This window comes from Mustela putorius, unplaced genomic scaffold (assembly GCF_011764305.1).
Source record: "Mustela putorius furo isolate JIRA1106 unplaced genomic scaffold, ASM1176430v1.1 tig00000196_pilon_pilon_pilon, whole genome shotgun sequence".
NCBI lineage: Eukaryota > Metazoa > Chordata > Mammalia > Carnivora > Mustelidae > Mustela > Mustela putorius.
Genome location: NW_025421310.1, coordinates 6,329,936 through 6,351,949, shown reverse-complemented (window position 1 = coordinate 6,351,949; position 22,014 = coordinate 6,329,936). Strand labels below are relative to the sequence as shown.

Sequence of the window (22,014 nt, the reverse complement as noted above, 5' to 3'; positions counted from 1 at the left end):
CGCACTTCGAGGAGTGTGTGGGGGCGGGGCGGCGCTGCCCGGCAGCGGCTGCGCGCGGGGAGGGACCCCTGCGCCGCCGCGGGGGTGGCCGCGGGACCGATTGGGGGGACCGGCCGGGGCGGGGGGACAGTGCAGCCTGCAGCTCTGAGGTCCGACTGCCTTCTCTGGCCTCGCAGGCCAACTCAGGGGCAGTGGTCTCAGAGGTAGGGGAGAGCCCGAGCCCCGCAGATAGTGACCAGCAGGAAGGGCGCAGGCACAGGGCTGAGATGACTGAGGGGAGCAGCGCTCTCCTGGCTCCCTGAGTAGCAGGAGGGAACGGGGAGATGCGGGCAGGGGGCTGCTGCATACCTCAGAACCCCTCTTACTGCGGCCTGGTCCCCAGAAAGCTCAGAGATACCAGATCGCAGTTCCCCCTTGTTTGCGATCGGGTTGAGTTAGGGTGCGTTGGTCTGGACGGAGCTTTCTGATCCCACGTGTGCTCCAGAAAGGCCCTAGTATCTCCTTCTCTTTTCCCCAGGCCAGCCGTCCTCCGGAACAAGTACCCTGAAGGAAGAAGACTCTTAACGCATCTTAAAGTCAAGGTTCAGATGAGTTACCTTTTCGTTCGGTACATGTCTGGTGTTGAGAGGACTCTGGAATATTTGCTCTCCCTGGCCTGAAATGCCCCCCACCAGGACGAATTCTTTGCCGAGAGGCGAGATGGGGCCTTGCATTTGTATGCACAGAACAGAAGGACAGGGCCGGGAGGTTCGCCTTGTGCTTGATTTTAGCCTGTGGTTTGGTTAGGAAGATACTTGTTTTAAGGTGGGATTCTGTCTTTCCCACAGGCCTGACTGTCAGAGTACAGTGAGAACAGAGAAGGTTTGATTCTTGTGGCCACTAAATAACAACGTTTCCAGCTTGGTGATGCTTTTAAATTTAAAAATTTTTAAAGTGGGGTTTGAGGGGCGCCTGGCTGGCCCAGTGAGTTGAGTGTGCAGCTATTAGGAAGTGTGCTGCCCCAGCGAGCAGGGGGGGCGTGGAGCTCCTGATCCCGGGGTGGTGAGTTCCAGCCCCACGTTTGCCAAGGAGCCCACTTAAACTTTTAAAAAATAAAATGAAATAAAATTCGAAGGAATTGAGCCATTATTTTAATAAGTAAATAAATAAAAATGGGGTTTGAACAAAGGTCTTTATCATCAAAGCCAGGGATTTTTTTTTTTTTTTCACTGATCAGTAAATAGAAATTTGTTGTATTGTCCACATCTTGTTGGAAGTCTGACAGCTTCAGTCTGTTTCAGTTGCATCTTTGCATGAACTGCAAGAAGCAATGTGGCTTGATGTTAAGTGTGAGTTCTGGGACTTAGAGCAGGGCTTGGCAGGCTTTCCCTCTGAAAGGTCACATATCGAACAGTTCATGCTTTGTAGGCTACATATGGTTCCATATTCTTCTTATTAAATTGATCTTGTTAATTTTTACAGTGGTTTTAGATTTGCAGAAAAAATTGCAAAGTTGGTAGGGAGAATTCCCCGATACCCTGTACCCACTGTCCCGTTGTTAACAACTTACCTTAGTATGGGATAGTAGTTAAAATTGATGAGCCTGTTCTGATACATTAACTGAAGTTCATGCTTTATTCAGATTTCCTTAGTTTTTATGTAACATTCTTCATGTATTCCAGGATGCGATCCTGGAGATCACATTACATTTCATTGTCATGTGTCCTTAAGCTCCTCTTGGCTGTGACAGTTTCTCAGACTTATCTTGTTTCTGATGACCCTGAAGGTTTTAAGAGGTACAGGTGTTTGGTAGGATGCCCCTGTCTTGGAACCTGATGCTTTTCTCGTGATTGGCCTGGGCCTTTGGTTTTGGGAGTGGGAGATAACTACTTTCGTCATGTGGTGGCAGGAAGACAAACCGTCAGCATGATTTATGATTGCGGAGTGTGTGCTTGGTTATCTAGCTGAGGTGGTTTGTCATTTTTCTCTACTATGAAGCTACTCCCATTTTTCAAAGACCAGGTCTCCCCAGGGAACAGCTGCATGTTTCAGAAATCCTGTCTAGACTAGAACCTAGTCACACTGATCCTGACCCTGCCTCGGTGGTCACGTCTTTCTTTCTTCTCTCCCGCTCATTCGCTTGTAAGAACCCCTGCAATTATGTTGGGCCTACCTGGCGTAATTTGGGCTACGTCCCTGTCTTGAGGTCAGCTGACCAGCAACCCCGAGTCCAAGGCAACTTAACTCCCCTTTGCCATGTAATATAATGTGTTCACAGGCTCCAGGGTTAGGACACGGACATGTTGGGGAGACAGGCCTATCCACACACAGTTAGGCTCATGACCACAATATACCTACTCCCCCATAACTGGATTTTTTCTTTATTGATTTGTTTTAAACTGGGGACTATCTTAAATCCTGTTTCTTATCATGGAATTAATACAGGCCTGCAGCAAAAGGTTGTTTCCTAAGGAGCTCGTAAAGAAGACACTTGAAATTACCCATAGCTGTACCATCCAGAGATAATTGCTGTTAATATTTTGGTATGTGTGTTTCCAGCCCTTCCCCCGCCCCATGCATGGGTGTGTGCATATATGTCTCCAGAGCACTGGATCCTGCTGATACATAATTGAACCAAACAGTCTCCAAATCTTGGTTTATAGAGGAGTCCAGCTCAGTTGCGAGTGACGTGATACCTGGGTGCATGTGGAGAGGAGAGTGGTGTACCGGTGGGTCGCATCTTGCTTTCCAAAAACCTCTCATACATTTACACCTTAAAGGATTAGAAAGACATCATTTGAAACTAATGCCACGAACACAGGATCAGTAAAGACAGGCTTTCAAAATTTGATTTTCTAGGATTTTAATTTTTCTTTCACAGAGCATGACAGGAGTCACTGATACTACAAATACGAACTGCATGTAACATTTCCATGAGTGGATATTTGAGAAAAATGTAAGAAGACAGTAGTTTAAAATGTTCATGTAAACAGAGGCACCTGGCTGGCTTAGTGGAACATGCGACCCTTAGAGTCATGGGTTCAAACCCCATATTGGGTTTAAAGATTGTTTATTTTTTTTTAAATTAAAGTGTTCACAGAAATCTTCCTTGGAATAAAAGATCTGGCCACTTGCTAGTGTTCTCAGTTTGGCCTCTCCTCAGTTTATTTTATTTATTTTAGACAGAGAGTGTGAGCAGGGGAGTTGCAGAGGGAGAGCCTCAAACAGACTCCGCGCCCAGCATGGAGCCTGTTGGGGGAATCGATCTCACAACCCTGAGATCATGACCTGAGCCAGAACCAAGGGTTGGACACTTAAGACTGAACCACCCAGGCGCCCCTCAGTTTACATTCTTTGAGCTGGATTTTCCATGCAGAAGCATGTCTGTCCCTCTCTGCGGATGGAGAGGGAACATTTCCTCCTTATATGTCTTAGACCCTTCTTTTTTTGCTAATGCTAATAAAAAAGAACTTCGTTTTTTAAGAGGCTCTGAAAGTTTTGAGTTAGTGTGGATTATAGAGGCCACAGTTGTGAGTGCGTGTTTTAGCATAAGAAGAAAAGAGAAGGCAGGCTTGAGTTTTTTCTATAAAATCAGATTAAGGATTGTGTAATTTACTGATTTTCAATTATAACTGCTAAATTGTATTAAGTAACTGTTGATATTACTGTGTTTCATGTAGATTATCTTCCTAAAAGTTCAGTGCAGTCTTAACCTGGCAGGTGCTGTTTCTAACCCCAGTCTTCCGCGGGGAAGAGACAGTATGAGGTTAGTAATGGTCAAAGCTCAGATTCACATCCTGAAAGTCAGACCACAGAGCCTTATTCTTACTTTCACCAAGAGCTCTCCTCCCACATTATGCATACATTATTAAACCTACCTTCTTCACTTAGCACTTCAGCTTAAATTTCTTTCTCAAATAGTATAAATCAGTATCGTTATTAGTAAGCACATTAGATGCAATTATAGCAGACATAATTTATTTAATCTCTTTTATATGAGATATCTCTGCTTTTTTTTTTCTTTCATTTTTTAAAATGATTCTCTGGAAAATCTGAATAAAATTGGTGGCTGACATCAATATCAATGTCCTGGTCGTTACATCGTACTACATATTTGTGATGGATTACCATTGGGGTCAGTCGGGGGAAGGGTGCGGGATCCTGCGGTATTATTGCTTACAGCTGCACATGAATCTACACTTAGTTCAGAAAGTTTTTTGGAACCTAGCCCTTGAACATTCTGATACATACATTTGTGCACTACTCTACCTATTTCCAAGGGATAACTCCAGAAAGTAGAATGCTGCAGCCGAGCCATACTCTTGTTAAGTGCCTGCAATACAATAGCAGTGCTTAGAACAGCAGGTGACTGAGAGGACGTTGTTCCCTGCCCATTTCTTATGAGCCAGCTGGAAAGGGAAACTGAATGGAAGCCCAGGGCAGCCTGTGGTCACGGCCTGTGGAGACTTCTAGGTGACTGTGCCGTGAGAGGTGCTGGGAAGGGGACATCATTCTCTTGTCAGGTCATGACAGGATCATTCTGAACACATGGGCTCTGTGTGGAGTACAGTGGAATTTGTTTGCTAAGTGTTACACCATACATGTTTTCTCTAATGATGTTGATGCAAAGTGAAGCCTACAGGGTCCCGTGGTGTAGGGTTCCACAGGACGCCATGGCTGGAGGAAAAAGCTCAGTCAAGTTCAGCCTCCCACCCAGATAGCCGTCAGCACGCACAGAACGTCCTTCAGAATCTTAGTCATTTTTCTAGTCAGTGCCCTGACATACGTGGGTGTAGGTAGACATCAAAGAGTTGCTTTAGGGGTTAGGAAGCGAAAGGAAACAAAAGTTGTGAGTAAAATAATGCAAAGATACCTCAGAGGGAAACTGTTTAAAAAGAAGTTTCTCTGAGAGAGTTTCGTTTCATGAATTAAAAAGAAACACACACACATACACATGTCAGGCCAATGCCTTGCTCCTCTTAGACACCCCATGAGGTGTACTTAAAAAGAAGAAAAGCAAGGTCAAAGGTCAAAAGGTGTGTCTGGGTGTCACCAGGACCACCACCAGGTTCTTGTTTCTCTGGGTGGACTCACAGGATTCAACACGTAGTCCTGTCCAAGGCCAAGATTTATGCAATGAAAGGATACATAGCACCATCAGCAGAGGGACAGGTGCATGAGACAGACGACACCAGAAGGAAACCAGGCGCGTGCTTCCCAGAGCGCTCTCCCAGTGCAGGCAAGTAGGACACGCATAATCACTCCAGCAGCAAGTTACAGCAACACCCTCGAAGCCTTGTCCACCAGGGAAGCTCATGTGGGCGGGGAAGGCCAGGGTTTTTATCAGTCACAGAGGACCCTCTCTCTGGCACATACCAAAGTTCCAGACTCCCAGAGGAAAGCACGGGCTCAGCAGGATAAACCACATCATTCATACAAACAGCTGAAGAGCCATGAGCCACTCATGTCAGGCAGGGAACCGCGGGGACCCTCTGGAGGTCCAGTCATGGGCCAGTCTCACAAGCAGTTTTTGCTCGTTACTCTTTCTGCACAAGGGATCGTGACCTTCCCAGGCCTTTTCTTTTTCTTTTCTTTTTTTTGCTGTTTCTCTGTTTCTGTTTTATATCTCTCTTGGAACTAGAAGGATTCCTAGAAGTCCCTTGAGAGCCATTCTACTCAGAGTTCCCAGTAAATACAGGGAGAGGATGTAGATTCACCCCAGCCAGGGAAACAAGCCTATAAACTCAAGTCCCGGAGTATCCCCAGCACGGAGCTTCCAGTGTCCTCTCCCACTGGAGTTGGGACTGGGTGCTCTGTTGGCATCGATGTAGAACAGTATGCATAGAGGATTGCCAACCGGGGAAGGTCACCGAGCTTCACGACCCAGAGTTTCCGCTGGGGCTTCAGCACTTAGGCACAGTTCACTGATGTGGCTGACTCATCTACATGTCAGTCTCGGTTCACAGGCCAGTTGATACCGCATGACCCAAAGCGCCACCCTGAATCTCCTAGTGGGTCTTCTTGGTGTAGTCAGTTCCCGCCCTACGACTGGTCAAAACCAAGACCTTCCTATCAGGTATAATGTAGATTACCTCTTGGAAGTAGGGGACAAAAAACAAAAAGGAATGAGATCTTGCCATTTGCAACAAGATGGATGCACCTAGAGAGTATGATGCTCAGTGAAAAGAGAAAGGTAAAAACCATATGACTTCACTCATACGTGGCATCTAAATAATAAATCATACAAACAAACGTAAACAAGAACAAACCCATAAATCCAGAAAACAGATAAACATAGTTTCCAGGGAGCAGGGGGGCCAAAATGGGTGAAGGGGAGCAGGAGGCCCAGGCTTCCAATTAGGGAGTGAGTCCTGGGGAGGGAAGTCACCGCATAGGGAACACAGTCCATGGTGACGTGTGGTGACGGAAGGCAGCTACACCTGTGGCATGTACAGTATAATGTACAGATTTGTGGAACCGCCGTGTTGTACGCCTGACACTAACTAATACTGTGTGTCAGCATAGTTCAGGTAAGAAAAAACATGTTGAGGGGTGCCTGGCTGGCTTATTCGGTGGAGAATGCAACTCTCAATCTTAGGGTCATGAGTTCAAGCCCCATGTGGGCAGTAGAGCATACTTCAAAAAAAAAAAAAATTGTTTTTAAGTTACATTGAGAAACAACAGATAAAAGTAGGTATGACTTCAAGGCAAAAACAAATAAAAACTCTTCTGTGTGCACAGCTGGGTTTTACAGGGCTTCAGGAAGGTTATTTTTCTGTTTTGTTCACATCCTTCTTCATCCTTTCTGGATTCCTCATGTTGGTGTGTGTGTCTTGTGGGAGAGGAAACCGCCAGGGTCGGGAGGCTTGGAAACAAAGATGGAGGACCAGTAAGCTCGTATTAAGTCATTTGGGGACCAAGGTGCACTTATTTTAATGCCTGTTTTTTTCTCGTCTATCTCTGGCTTCTCTGGATTTTGTGTCTTTGATAAAAGAAACCCCAAGAGGACAGATCAGTTGATTCTAGAACTATGGCACACGTAAGTATATATTTCTTTCCTTCTTAAAATGTATTTAGGTCCCGTGGCTGTTCTTGTGAAATATTCCTGAAGCCTCCTGCCCATCCCAGGCCCATGTAATGACCCACTGCCAGGTTCTTCCTATTCTGGCGAATGGCAGTGCCGTATAGCCCCTGCCCACCTGTGTGACTAATGCTCTCTTCACCCCCGAGCTGGGCATTCCGTGTCTCCTCTGTGCTCACCTTGCCGTCAAGAGGAATGCGGGAGCAGGAGGGGAGGAGAGTCCCTTGGGAGAAATACGAGTCATGGGTGTGGTTTATGAGTTGCAGATGTTGGTCCCCGTTTGACCGCATGCAAAAACGGAAACTCCCTGCCGTTCTCCACCGGCGTTTTTCCCCGGCGGAGGGGAGGGAAAGTTCACGTTGGCGGCTCTCCGGGTCAGTGGTGGTGAGAGCTGGAGCTCCGTGAGGCTTTTGGGATTGGCTTGGACTATGATGGGGGCCCGAGCGCTGAGAGGCCGCGAGGTTACCAGGGGATATGAAGGGCGCTTGTTGAGCACACCCTCCACACCAGCCAGCGTCTGACAGCAGTTCTCTCAATCAGGAGCCGAGAAAAGCCCGGGGTGGTGGGTTGTCACGGCCACCCAGTGCAGAAGTTGTAGGTGATCATATACCCCCAGAATTGCGGAAAACCTTAGATGTTTGGTTGTACCTAAGTGTACAACTAAGAATTAAGTCCAGTCCATCCCTGCGATGGAATAAGAAAATGCTTTTGTCGTCACGGAGGAAGAATGCTTAAAACCTTGGCAAAATAATGACCTTGAGGCTGAGAATATTCAGGCACATAAACCCTCGTTTCAAAAATAAAAGCTCTCACTTCACACTTCAGAATCAAAAGCCTAGACCTTTTCCTTCCCTGGGAGGGTGGAAAGGTGCCGCAGGCATCCACGCTTGCCGAGATGTGACGAGGCAGGCCCGTAGCGGGCCCCGTGCTTGTGAACAGGAGCAGCCCGGGATGGTTTCGTGCCTCCTGACAGCTTGGGGTGATGAGGTGTTGCGCAGGGTGTGCGCTTTCTCTGCAGCAGCGAGCTCTTCAGGAGCATTAGGGGCTCTGCTCTGTCCCAGTCCCCACTGTGCCCCACGTACCTCACAGTCCTGTGGTCTGCTGCTGGGTCCAGCCCAACCCAGAGCAGAGCCCTCTCTGTGCTGTCCTTCTCCTCAGGGATGTGTGGGTTTGTGTTTTCAGGGTTTGGTGACATTCTCAGACGTAGCCATCAACTTCTCTCAGGAGGAGTGGGCGTGCCTGAACTCCTCACAGAGGGACCTGTACTGGGACGTGATGTTGGAGAACTACAGTAACCTGGTCTCCCTGGGTGAGTTGCCCTGTCCGCTGGAATGTCCACTCCCTCCACTGCGAGTGTCAGGACTGACTTCCAAGAAGGGGTTGAATTTCTTCCTCTTCTCAAGAAGTGTCTTGAGCCTTGTCTCATCTGAAATGGGCATCACGCACCTCCATCTCCTCACCTCTTCCCAGCTTGGCTGGGCCCTTCCTCTAAGCCCCTCTCCTCCTCAGTGACCAGAGGGTGAATTCCAGTTCTAACCATCTTCAGAGTTGAGCTGCACCCCGGCTTGGTGTGTTCATGCCCGACTGCTGCTAGTGGTCTGCGGCACTCTGGGGGGCCACCTCAGGGAGCTTGACTTCCTCTAGTAAGCCAGCCTGCGTTGGAAGTGGAGCGAAGCGGCGTTTTCCAGGGGCTGTGCTTTGTACCTGAGGTGAGGCGGAAAGTTACAATTCCTGAATTCTGAGTTACAGTTTGGAGGAAACATCTTACATACATCTCAGGCTATGTCTTGTTTTTCTATTAGAGAGGTATCAGCCGTAATAGTAGTGGCTGATTGCTACACTTGGCCTCAGTCCCACGAGTTTGTGGGGTAGGCACGATTGCTGTGTCGAACTTGTGGGTGAGTTTATTCAGACCCGGAGTAACTTGATCAGACAGGGGAGGCAGAACCAAGAATCCACACTGTCACCTCCCCTCTTGTCCTGCCTCCAAAGGTAAGACCCTCGGAATTTGAAATAAGACCTTTCCTCTCTGGTTGCTTGTTCTTTAATCCCTTTTCTTTTCTGCATTCTCATCATTTTGACTTTCAGCTTGACATAAATTTCTAAGTCTCCATCAAAGGTTTTTTTGTGTTTTTTGGTTTGGTTTGGTTTTAAGGTTTCATTTATTCATTTGAGAGAGAGAGAGAGAGCATGGCGGGGGGTTGGGGAGTAGCAGGCAGAGGGAGGGACAGGCTCCCTGCTGAGCAGAGAGCCCCAGAGGCAGGACTTGATCCCAAGATCTGGAAATCACAGCCTGAACTGAAGGTAGATGCTTAACCCTCTGAGCTACCCAGGCGTTCCTCCAAAGAACTTTTGAGCATATAATTTTTTTCTCAAATTCTACACATGTGACATTTCTTTTTGTGAAAGCAGGACCTTTCATTTCTAAGCCAGATGTGACTTGCTGTGTTGGGGAACAAGGGAAAGAGCCTTGATGGCTGAGAGGGAGCACAGTGCCGAGGAGAATGACAGCTGGGCTGGCTGGGACAAGCCATCGCTTCAGTAAACAGCTCTGTGAGGCAGGAACGGGTGTACCCCTTGGGCATTTGGAAAGCTCCCTATGAAGGCCACGGATGGCCTCTGAGGAAGAAGTCACCACCATGAACCTGATCTTCGTCCCATTCCCCTCTTACTGGTTTGCTTCTCGCTTACTCCTGCTTCCCATGTTGCTGATGCTGCTGGTCCGTGGGCCACGCCTTGAGTAGCAGGGGTGCAGACCACATGACCCCGTGCCCTTCGTAGCTCCTGCGAGGTGGTTGGTATCCCAGCCTTGAGTGCTCTTTTCCTTTTCTCTAATGTTCGCTAATGCTCCTTCCTGGATGCTGTTACATTCTGACGTCACAGGACGTCATCCAGTATGGTTCTTCCTGTGCAGTTAGCCCTCACTGACACCCAGTAGGCAGACCCAGAGCTCAGCGGGCATGCACCGAGCGCCCTTCTGTTACTGCTTTGTTTGTTTGCGCTCCCAGTTCTTACAGAGAACTGTGCTGTATCTGCTACTTGGTTATGTAGTGACACTGTTCGTAATGGATAAAAATGTTGTTTTTAAAGGAAAAACTGTTAGTTCTTGTAATAAAGGGCTGGTTGGCTCGCATGCCCCAAAGCTGATCATCTGACACTTTCTGGCACCATTATGAAGTCATGCACTTAAGTGCGTTCTGGGTTTTGCAGCCTGGTGGAGTTAAGTGTCCCCATTGACGGTCAGATCCCCCAAAACATTTCCTCACAGGCGTTGACCATGTTTGTTGCAGTTACTCCTACAATGTCCTTTTCATTGCCTTTGATGGTGGGTCTTTTTGTCCAGAATTGTTTTCGTTATGTGACTGACAGGTACATTAACTTCAGAATGTTAGTTTTATACCCAGGTTATTTTCTTGTTTTTCACATTAGCTCTATATTTGATTTTCCTGGGTTTGTCCAGGTGCATCATCACATCATCCACACATTGTGTTCTGTTTTTGAGATCTGCCCCTCCGATTGCTTTTTCCTTAATTATGGCAGCTGATAGGAAATCTGCGGGCTAAGAGGCGGTTCCTCTTCCTTGTCTGAGTTCAGCAGGAGCGTCTGCGATGTTTCCTCATTAAGTACAGTGGAGCCATACATTTAATGAGAGCCCTAGGTGACTTGTGTTGTTCTCCTAGAGAAGTTTTATTTCTGTCAGAGAAATTTTTGGGTTGTGGTTAGGTTCGTTTATGTTTTAATTTTCCTTAAAATAAAACAAACTGTTAATTTTTTCCAGATTTAGAGTCACCATATGGGACCAAGAGTTTGCCTACAGAAAAGGGCCTTTATGAAATGAATTTATCCAAATGGAACTCAAATGGAAAAAGTAAATCCCTTGGCCTTGACTGGATGTGTGAAGGTGAGTGTGAAAGACCACGGGGCCCTCAAGAGGGCTGTTTCAATCAAATGATAATCAACTGTGAGAAAACGCCTGCTTGTAGAGAAAATACCTCTGTTAGACCACAGCAGAGACTTCATACTAGGGAGAATTCCTATGAATGTAAGGAGTGTGGGAAGGCCTTTAGTCGTGGCTACCAGCTCACTCAGCATCAGAAAATTCACACGGGTGAGAAACCCTATGAATGTAAGGACTGTAAAAAGGCCTTTCGTTGGGGTAATCAGCTCACTCAGCATCAGAAAATCCACACTGGTGAGAAACCCTATGAATGTAAGGACTGTGGGAAGGCCTTTAGATGGGGTTCGAGCCTCGTCATTCATAAGAGAATCCATACGGGAGAGAAACCCTATGAATGTAAGGACTGCGGGAAAGCCTTTAGACGTGGTGACGAACTCACTCAGCACCAGAGATTTCACACTGGGGAGAAAGACTATGAATGCAAAGACTGCGGCAAGACCTTTAGCCGTGTGTATAAACTAATTCAGCACAAGAGAATTCATAGTGGTGAAAAACCCTATGAATGTAAGGACTGTGGGAAGGCCTTTATCTGTGGCTCGAGCCTCGTTCAGCATAAGAGAATTCATACTGGTGAGAAGCCCTACGAATGTCAGGAATGTGGGAAGGCCTTCACTCGAGTCAATTATCTCACCCAGCATCAGAAAATCCACACTGGTGAGAAACCTCACGAATGTAAGGAGTGTGGGAAGGCCTTTCGCTGGGGTTCGAGCCTGGTTAAACATGAGAGAATTCATACTGGTGAGAAGCCATATAAATGCACAGAATGTGGGAAGGCCTTTAATTGTGGCTACCACCTCACCCAGCACGAGAGAATCCACACGGGTGAGACGCCTTACAAGTGCAAGGAGTGTGGGAAGGCCTTCATCTATGGGTCAAGCCTCGTTAAACATGAGAGGATTCATACAGGGGAAAAGCCCTATGAGTGTAAAGAGTGTGGGAAGGCCTTTAGTCATGGCCATCAACTTACACAGCATCAGAAAATTCACACTGGTGAGAAGTCCTTTTGAGTGTAAGGAATGTGGGAAGGCATGTCACCACGTGAACCATCTTAGAGAGCATCCAAGTGTTCACGCTGCTGATAAACCTTTTGAACGAAAAGAAAGGACAGAAGTTTCTATACAGCATTCCTTGCTTCCACAGCACAAGGAAAATCCATGATACAGTTTAGCATGGGAAAGCCTTCACTGGTCACTCTCCTGCTTGCTTATAGCATCTCAGAATAGTCATGCTCAAGGCAGATTTGGAGAATGGAGAAATCACTTCTTCATGATCACAACACACTAAGTGTAGACTTGTTTTTTGTGGGGTTTTTTGTCTTGCTGAATTGGTTTCATGGGTGGATAGAAGCCTCCCTCCACCATTCAAGCTCTATCTCAGATTTGTTCTAGGGAATAACTCTGCTAATGTAACCCATGTGGGAGAGCGTCCCGCCATGGTACACACCCTCCCTTACCATCACCATCCCACCCCTTTACTCCTGTGACACACTGGAAAAATGACCTTGTTACCCCTGTGCGTTGTGTGTGAGATGGGGACAATCACACCTGCCTAATACTGCTGTTGTGGTGACTGAGTTTGGTACATGTAAACTTTGACGGTGTATCTGGAATACTGTGTATGCTCAATAAATATTAGCTGTTGTTCTTACCATCATCACCGTTAGTGTTGCTCTTAGTGAACTCCTACAGGAACACCCCCTGTGGGCACAAGAATTTAGAAAAGACGGTCCAACTTGTAGAAGGAAATACGGGAGATTACTGTCACAGCCTTGGGTGGACGGTGTTCCTTAGTACACAGAAGATGCGAAACATGAAAAGTTTATACGTTGGACTTCATCGAAAGTACAGAGTTCTGTTCATCGAGTGACACCTCAAAGACTGAAAAAAGTCAGAGGCATACTGGGCAACGTAATAATTCTCCATGCACCTGACAGGACGCATATAGAACACAGAATCCCCCAAGTCAGTAAAAAGTCTGTTTTAAAGGGGTGAGGGGACTTAAATAACCACTTCCAAGAGAAGTTGGCCAAATGGTCAGTGAGCAAGTGAAAATGGGCTCAACTTCATTTTTCATCAAGGAAATGCAAAGTAAAACCACCATGCAGCTTAACTAGACACTCACTAGAATAGTTAACATTAAAATCACGTATGAGCCTGTCACTTTGTTGGGTGGTCACATGCGATCTGTTCAGGAAGGAATGGGACCAGTACTCGGGACCTCCACCAGATCCTGGAGGTCCTGCAGCAGGGGCAAAGAGGTGATGCTTGAGGAGGGCAAGTGACTGTGTCCTGTGGGAAGGGCCAGGGCCCAGGATCCAGTCCTGGAAGAGTTGAGGGAGCTGTTAGACTCAGGATGGGCCTAAGCCATCTGAAGTTGTCAGCCCTGGAGAGAAGGGTATGGGTCCTTTTGTGGAAAGAACTAGAGCCCACAGGAGTGAGTTGAGAAGCAGGAAGAGGGGTGGAAGGGCCTGGTGTTGGGGGGAGGAATGGCTAGTGCTCAGACAGGTCCTGGGAGACTCAAGGAGAGTCCAGGGTAGCCTTCAAGAGCTGGAAGACTTGAATGCTCATGAGTGTGGCCTGGGAGACCTAAGGAGAGCCTTGGCACCATGCTGGCTATGTGGTTAGAGCACAGAGGAGTGTCTCACAGAGGTCAACAAGGATCCAGAGTCTGGGGTACAAATAGGGCTTATGTGTGGTTTGCCCCAGGGTTGGGGTGCCAGTATCCATAGACTACAGGTGTGGGTGGGTGCTGTCCTGAATAAATGGAGGAGGGGGAGGAGTAAGGAGAGGAGTATGGTGGGGAAAGGACATGAGGGGATAGAATTGGAAGGGTAGCATGGGGGGCCATAAAGAGGAGGAACAGGAGGGTCACAGTGGAGACAACACCGACAGACTGGAAGCCCCAGGGGAGATGCAGGACACTGTCTGGACACACAAGGGTGATCCACAGAAGGAAACTAGAAGATTGTATGTCCATCAGGACTCCTAGTTCAAGGAACAAAAACCGATTGAAAGTAGCCAAAGGGAGTAGGGTGGGGAGAAAAAAAATGGGCTTGTGCAGGAGTCACTGTGATATAGCCTCTACACAACACCTCAAGATACCTGCCCTGAGTTTGTGCTCTGCTTTCCTAGGGTAGCTTTTCTGCTGATGCTGCACACGGTGGTCCTGACCATGCCAGGTTCATCATTCGTAGGACTCATAACACCAAGAGAAAGTCTCCCAGACCCTTCCACAGGTTTTGCAGAATGGAGTCTCGCTGACTGACTAGTTCATGAATCTATCCTGGAAACTTTGCCCATGGCAGGATGAATCGGAAACATCTCAGTTGCCACCCAAGCCTTATAACCACTCTGGAGCTCACCTAAAGCTTACGGACACAGGGTTTTTTTTTTTTTTAACATGAAACTAGAACACTTCAATTACCTATGTGGCTCTCTTTAGGTCTGTTTGGACAGCACAATACTCTGCTGCTGCAGTTTGGCGAAATTTGCCAAAACTTTTAAGTCTATATGGTCTGAGTCAGCCTTTCCACTTATAAAATATATTATTTTTATACCATTACACATATCACCTTTCCAGAGAACCTCCTCTTATTCTCAGGGTCTCCTTGGTGAAAATTTCATTGATCATTGACTTCCCCTGGAGAGTTGGGGGAGGGGAGATTGTGTGGTTTGATTATGTTCTGATTCCTTTTGTCACGAGCACTTTATGGATAGCACTGTTGACTATGGCAGCCCTCTAGGATGCACATGTATCTGGTTGTCCCATGTTAGTGGTGACAATGGTAATCAACCTTTTTCCATCAGACTTTCATCTTAATTTGTCCCATTAACCAATGCTGCCCTAGCCCTATCATTTCCCTAGGACTTGCAGAATGGTGCTATTTCTAATGCTGCTAATCCTCCACCTACATTTTTAAATTCACTGAATGACTTTGCTACTCCATTTCTTTGACCTCCATCCCTGCAAATGGTCACTCTCCCTGAGTCGTTCACCCCACAGACAATTCTGTCCTTGACTATTACCAACATCTTTAGCATCTAGAATCTCAGTTTCACGCATTGTGTTCTGCTGTCTTGTCTTCTCATTCCACCCAACAGCACCCACTGATCAACCACCATTACTTCCCACACTGCCCCCACTTCTGGAAATGCTGTTTTCTTCAACTCAACAACTTTTCTTCATCAGCCTCTCTAGGAGTACCACAGAAATGCAAAGAAAAATTATCTCTTTGGGGCGCCTGGGTGGCTCAGTGGATTAAAGCCTCTGCCTTTGGCTCAGGTCATGATCCCAGGGTCCTGGGATCGAGCCCCGCATTGGGCTCTCTGCTCATCTCTACCTGTCTCTGCCTACTTGTGATCTCTCTCTCTGTCAAATAAATAAATAAAATCTTTAAAAAAAAAAAAAGAAAGAAAGAAAGATGATCACTTACATGAGGTTATAAGTCAGTCATATCTCAATAAAGCTGGTAGGAAAATAAAAACAACCAGTTCTCTTGGGCATTTTGAAATGATCCACTTCATGTGATATTATGCTCTTTTTTAGTCTACTTTGTCTGACACTAACATAGCTATGCCAGCTTCCTGTTAGCACTTGCAAGTGCATGCAGCTTACTGTTCCTTTTGCTTCCAGTCTGTTCCTTTTGCTTCCAGTCTGTTAGGGCCCTAATTTTTTTTCAATTTATTTATTTATTTGTTTGTTTGTTTGTTTGTTTATTTAACAGAGACACAGCGAGAGAGGTAACACAAGCACGGGGAGTGAGAGAGGGAGAATAGGCTTCCCATGGAGCAGGGAGCCTGACACGGCTCGATTCCAGGACCCTGCGATCATGACTTGAGCCAAAGGCAGACACTTAATGACTGAGCCACCCAGGCACCTGGGGGCCCTAAAACTTAATGTACAATTCTTCAGGGGCACCTGGCTGGCTCAGTTGGTAGAGCACACAAATTGTGATTGCAGAGTCATGAGTCTGAGCCCTGTGCTGGGGATAGTATTTTTTTTTTAATTTTTAATTTTTTATAAACATATATTTTTATCCCCAGGGGTACAGGTCTGTGAATCACCAGGTTTACACACTTCACAGAGAGTATTTTTTTAACTAAATTTAAAAAATAAAAAATTAAGTACAATTCTTGGGGCACCTGGGTGGCTCAGTGGGTTAAAGCCTCTGCCTTTGGCTCAGGTCATGATCCCAGGTTCCTGGGATCGAGCCCCGCATCCGGCTCTCTGGTCAGCAGGGAGCCTGCTTCTCCCCATCCCCTTTCTCTGCCTGCCTGTCTGCCTACTTGTGATCTCTGTCTGTCAAATAAATTAAAAAAAAAAAATTTTTTTTTTAAAATAAATAAAATAAAAAATTAAGTACAATTCTTGACACAATACAGAGGAGAAACCTGCATTTTCTTCCCATGTGGCAATCTCTGTTTTCGCTGGAAATAGGCACAAGAAGGCACTTCTTACGTGTAGGTAATATTTTACCTTTCCTCTAGTTGCTGGTTACATTGTTGGTACCTTGTGAAAATTCATCCCACTGCACATTTATGAAGTATGCAATTTTTTTTAATTTTATGCTTTCAAAGGTTTACTTAAATTTTAAACAAGATTAAGGGTATTTTTGTCCACTGGCAATAAATACAGTGCTCTAAACACACAGAGGCTCACTCCATAGAGGCTCAAAGTCTCCCTTGAAACAGAAGATACCTCCAGTGTACAGAGGAATTCCACACAGCATCTATTTCCTGTGGTTAAGCTAATTCAGCACTAGGGATGTTTTTGCCAAGAGTTTGGGAGCTTGAGGCAGGTGGCTGTTGATCACTGTCCTTCTCCAAGCTGTGTCGGATCCTGTAACCAAAGTATATGGCAAATCCTAGTAGAGAAATGAGACAAATCATGGAAAAGTAGGCACTCCACCCACTTAGAAGTGCCCAACAGGCCTTCTACCATGGCCTCTGAGACAGTTTTGGGGAAAGGCAGTAGCAAGAGGGTTGAGTGGTAGCCCTTGAGAAGCCTCTTTCCCCCCAGAAAGCCACTTACCCATCACCATCCAGATGCCAAATCGGGCCCGGGTCCCAGCGGTCATCTGCATCATTAAGTAAACATTCACAAAGAAGCTCAGCAGTGGGAGCACAGGCAAAGCAGGAACCTGTGGGCAACACGGCACAGATGTCTGAAGGGAGATCTACCCCACCTGGGTGGGAAGAAAGACCCCAGTCCTACGCTGCACCTTCAGTGCCTACTCTTATCCCACTGAGTGCTCCCAAAGGAGTGGGTGTTGGTGAATGGAGGTAGCCAAGTACTGAATGCGAAACAATAGTTTCTTGTTTTAGCAACTGACCATTTTCTTCTCTGACCCAGCCAAGAGTGGTAGACTTCAAAGCATACAGAGTTCATTCACTCAGGGTGGAGAGTCTGGGGACAAAAGGTCACCTACCTTGAAGTGAAGAGGAGTGGGGTTCTGGGGCTGTCTCCAGATGATGAAAGTGAGCCCAATAATGAGCAGCAGCAGCAGCACAGCCCCTGTGGTATACACCGGGTCTCCAGACAGCAGATGGCTGGGCCATTGGGCCAGTATTAGGTCCAGGATCATCAGCAGGAGAGCTGCAAGGGTCAAGTTGGAGGACAACAGGTCCAACTCCAGAAGCCAAATATGTCAAGACACCCCACCCCAAAACTGCCCCATCTAGAAGGGCCACCGACTCTGAGCTTCCTCCTCAGCTGCCAAAGACACACTCCCACCCTCTCCCTCCACAGACAGAAACCCCACTGCTCACCAAGCAGTAAGCTGCATGCGTAGACAATGCGGCCAGATTTCAGAGTTGGGGTGGTCTTGTCTGGGTTATGCAGACTGGGCGGAGCCTGCACGGTTCCTGCTTCAGGTACAGGTTGCAAAGAACCTGCTCGAGGTGCAGGCTTTATCTCAACTATTTCCACCCCTGTTTTCTTGTTCTTACTTAAATTCTCATCAGGCTGGTACCTGAATGAGAGGTATTAAGGCACTATGAACACCAGCCCCTGCTCGTCCAATATCAGGCATCCTGATCCACCTTTTCCTACCCTGAGTGCTGTAGTATGCTTAGGAGGCAGCATGAAGCGGAAGAGGACTAGCTCCTCATCCAGTCCCCATGAGTCCAAGAACCCGCAGCCAAGATGCAGTGGAGTCTCACCTGAGGACAAGAACAGAAAAGACCACCAGAGAGTAAGCAAGCAGGGTCTCAATTGACATGAGGTCCACAAGATCACTGAGTGCCATGAGTGCTAGAATGAGGCACAAACAAGGTGGGGGAGGGGGATGAGGAACCACTGGAAATATGCAAGGTAAGGAAACTGATGAAAGGTGTGAGTTTTGTTTTCTCACCTGCAAAAGTTCCAGATGCTATGGTGGCCATGATGGGAGTGTGTGTGCGGGGATGAATCCGAGCGAGTCCCTGGAAAAGGAGCCCATCGTCTGCCATTGCGCAGATCACTCGAGGCATGGGGAACATGGTACCCAGGCGGCTGGAGAAGAAAACCGGAATATACATGAGCTCTTGAAGGAGCAGAACAGACCCAAGTCAGCATGGGGTCAGATGTCTCTCTCATCTCTCAATCCCAAGGGCTGGGATACCTGAGAATCTCCCACCAGACAGGGAGAGGCAGACACTGACCTGGTTGAAAGAGCACAGAGGGTTCCAGCAGCCACGGCATATCTAGCAGGGGCCCATCCCACATGGAGAAACGCCTGTGGCAAGGGGCTGCCGGGATGAATCTGGTAGTAGGGCATCATGAGGGTGAGTGCCGCCGAGACACCAAAATATGCCAAAAAACAGATGAAGAGCCAGATTATGATGCTTAAGGGGATGGAACGCTGAGGATTACGGGCTTCTTCCCCTGTGGGACAGGTGGACGTACTTAGGAAAACTCTGGGGTGAAGGCACAAATCCTCTTCCCTCTTCCACCTTCAGAAGCAGGCTACCCTCCTACCAATCCTCTGCCCAAGGGCAGCCCAAATGTGCCCAAACCCCTGATGGGGCAGAATGACCATGTTACCAGTAGTGGTGATGCAATCAAAACCAACAAATGCATAGAAACATGTCGCTGCTCCATGGAGAATCCCCTCAAAGCCAAAAGGCATAAAGCCTCCAGAGCCCAGAGGGCCCAAGCTGTGGTGAGAAGGAACAAGGAAGGACACAGGGGCCTATGTTTAGCCATCTCTACTGATGGCTCCGTCCATACCAAAAGTCCTGGGTTCCATTCCCCTTGCTCCCCGTGGGGATCCAGCCCACCATATTCCCTCTTTATTCCCCACCGTTCCCCAGTTGTACACCCCCACACACTCTACCATGGCCAGGAGTACCCTCCTAACCTAGAAGTGTCATTGGATGCTGACATGGCCAGTTTGTAATCCTCTTCGGTGAGCTGCCAATGGTGCAGATCTCCCTTCATGAAGCCAAAGAAGATGACAAAACTAAGAACTAAAAGGTTCACGCCCGTGAACACCTTCGTAACCAGGGCCGACTCACTAGCTCCCAGGGCCAGAAGTCCTGTGGGGAAAATGGAATATCAAATATCCAAAATAACTAAACCCATATATACAGAGAGCAAACCGGTGGTCGCCAGGGGCTGGCGGGGACAGGGGATGGTATGAGGGTTCCTTCTGGGGATACTGGTGCTTTTGGGGTCTGGAAGGACATGGAAGGTGCATGACACTGGGCCCTCTGAGATGGACATGGTCATCAGCTTGTGATATATACACATGGGCCAAATCATCATGTCTTTCACCTTGAACTTGCACAATGTTATATGTCAATTAAATCTCCATAAAGCTGGGAATAGTAAAATGAAGTGGTTAATTGGATGTTATGTGAATTTCACCTCTATTTAAAAAAAACCTTTGGTCTCAGTACCAAGGAAGAAACTTGTCAGTCTAAGTGAATGATTCTCGACTGGGGGTGACTTTGTTCTCTAAGGGACATTTGGTGATACCTGGAGACATTCTGACTGTCACAGTTTGGGTGGGGGGGTGCCAATGGCATCTTGGAAGTAGAGGCCAACATCCAACAATGATTCTCACACACACACACACACACACACACACACACCACACATGTAATGCCCAGGACAGCCCTCCACACCAAAGACACTGATCCAGCCCAGAATGTCAATAATGCCCAGGGACAGAAGCAGTGGTCTAAGACTTGTCTTCCTGTCTCTCATCACAGACCCTCCCTTCCAGCGCTGCCCACCAGTCCAAACCAACTCCCCCTCTACGCCCTGTTCTTCCCATCCTAGAGGACGCCAGCCTCACCAGTAAGCAGCAGCACCAGACCCAGCGCCAAGAAGTCCAGGTATGTGGCCAGCACATGGGGCACCTGCAGAGAGAAACCTCCCTTCAGGAGCTGAGAGACCTGGTTCCCAATCAAGTCGTCGAAGGCGGAGCTCCAGGCCCTGGCCACACTGGCAGCACCTGTGGGGGGAGGAGGAGGAAGGTTCACTGACAAACAAAACTGAGTTCCTACTATGCACCACAAGAGCTCTTTTTTGGGGGCGAAGGGGGACGGAAACCAGACAAAATGCCTAATCTCTAAGAGTTTCCTTTCATGCGGTGGGGAGAGCAGACATAGAAGATTCATGAAATAGGTCAACTATTTAATACAGTCAGAAAGAGATCAAGGTTATCTCATGCAAGAAAACAGGGGGAAGCTGGGGGTCATGGGGGATGAGCCTTCCCAAACTTGTCTCCCTGTCTCCCACCAGAGCTCCGCCTCCCTGTGTCCTACAGTCCCTATTCCTTCCTGGTTCCCCAGTCCTGTCATTCTAGGAAAGCAGGACAGAGTTCCTAGTTTGGGGGTTTCCTGTACTATGGCCCAGCTCCCCCAACCTTCCCCTGCCACCTCATCAATAACGTAGGAGAGTATGAGGTTCCAACCAGTGATGAAAGCACACAACTGTCCAACTGTGACATAGCTGTAGAGATAGACAGAACCGGAGCCTGGCACACGGGTCCCAAACTCTGCATAGCAGAGCCCGGACAGCACAGAAGACAGGGCAGCCACGAGGAAGCAGATGGTGATGGCTGGCCCAGCTTTGTACTTGGCCACTTCACCGGCCAGGATATACACGCCCGCTCCCAGGGTGCTGCCCACGCCCAAGGCCACCAGATCGAGGGTGCTCAGGCACCGGGCCAAGCCACTCTCAACCCCCTCCCTCGGCCCCAGGGGCCGCCTGCACACCAGCTTCCGGCCAAACTGACAAATGTGGTGATGCAGCATCCTCGTGGAGTGGAGGAGAGGAAGAGGAGGCCAATATCTGCAAAGAAAATGAGAGACCACCATCAAGAACATCCATCCCCCGGGGCCCTGGGAGTCTATCCCCCAGGGCTCTGAGAGTCCTCGGACAGAAGACCCATCCCACAGAGCGAGGGTGGTAAGACAGACTTTGAGTATGTTGCAAAGTTTCCGGGAGGGTTACTTGAAAAGAAGCAAGCAAAACCTTGCAGGACGTTTAAGTTTATCCCCATTAGCTGAGGAGACAAGAGCCCTGACCTCCAAAGCCAGACCATCCAGGTTCTCGTATCAGCCATCTCGATCTCCCACGAGCCACCTGCCACTCTTGGCCCTCCCCTCCGTAAAACAGGGGAAAGTCATCATGATGGCCATTACTCCCTGCCTCCCTTGTTATGTGTGAAGCAATGCTTGCTTTGAGGAACTGGGCAGAGAGCTCACACCCCAGGCATTTCTGCACCAAGGATCCTGATAACTTTGCCTCCTTCGCCTGCAGAGCAAAATGCAACTGGAATTTTGAGCTGGGGCAGAATGAGACGGAATTTGCAGGGAGGGAGAGACTAGCCTGGCTGAGGGAGAGCAGGAAACCTGAGTGACCTCCCAGTTGCCTAGAGGTAGGGAGGACTGACCTTCCTTCCAAGGCAGAAGAGACAGACCTGCCATCTGCTCCTTTGGGGCAAGGGAAGGTCTCCTCACTGCTCTGCAGGGCGAGACTGAGCCAGCCAACACCAGTATTGTCA

At 47.9% G+C, this 22,014-nt stretch overlaps 2 protein-coding genes across 2 annotated transcripts; one reads left to right on the top strand and one right to left on the bottom strand.

Moving 5' to 3' along the window:
- ZNF331 (zinc finger protein 331) lies at positions 1-12,671 on the top strand. Its single transcript, XM_045076986.1, is given in 6 exon segments — positions 1-203; positions 518-581; positions 6,974-7,018; positions 8,243-8,369; positions 10,839-12,016; positions 12,018-12,671. Coding segments are annotated over 4 exon segments (1,473 nt in total). The 5' UTR covers positions 1-203; positions 518-581; positions 6,974-7,009; the 3' UTR covers positions 12,177-12,671.
- A 4,088-nt stretch (positions 12,672-16,759) lies between these two features.
- LOC101688382 (cationic amino acid transporter 3-like) lies at positions 16,760-21,262 on the bottom strand. The gene is made up of 11 exons (XM_013049566.2): positions 20,872-21,262; positions 20,299-20,457; positions 19,357-19,534; positions 19,041-19,153; positions 18,659-18,881; positions 18,370-18,509; positions 18,179-18,269; positions 17,786-17,988; positions 17,446-17,612; positions 17,049-17,157; positions 16,760-16,881 (listed from the first exon to the last, which is right to left on the bottom strand). The coding sequence occupies exons 1-11, from the start codon at positions 21,260-21,262 to the stop codon at positions 16,760-16,762; spliced, it is 1,896 nt and encodes a 631-aa protein (XP_012905020.2).
- Between the last annotated feature and the right edge of the window lie 752 nt (positions 21,263-22,014).

Coding starts and splice junctions, on each gene's coding strand:
- LOC101688382 (XM_013049566.2), bottom strand. CDS start 21,262: ATGCTGCATCACCACATTTGTCAGTTTGGCCGGAAGCTGGTGTGCAGG. Junction 17,989..18,178: donor TTTTCTGTTCTTGTCCTCAG/GTGAGACTCCAC, acceptor CCTCTCATTCAG/GTACCAGCCTGATGAGAATT. Junction 16,882..17,048: donor TGGCATCTGGATGGTGATGG/GTAAGTGGCTTT, acceptor TTTCTCTACTAG/GATTTGCCATATACTTTGGT.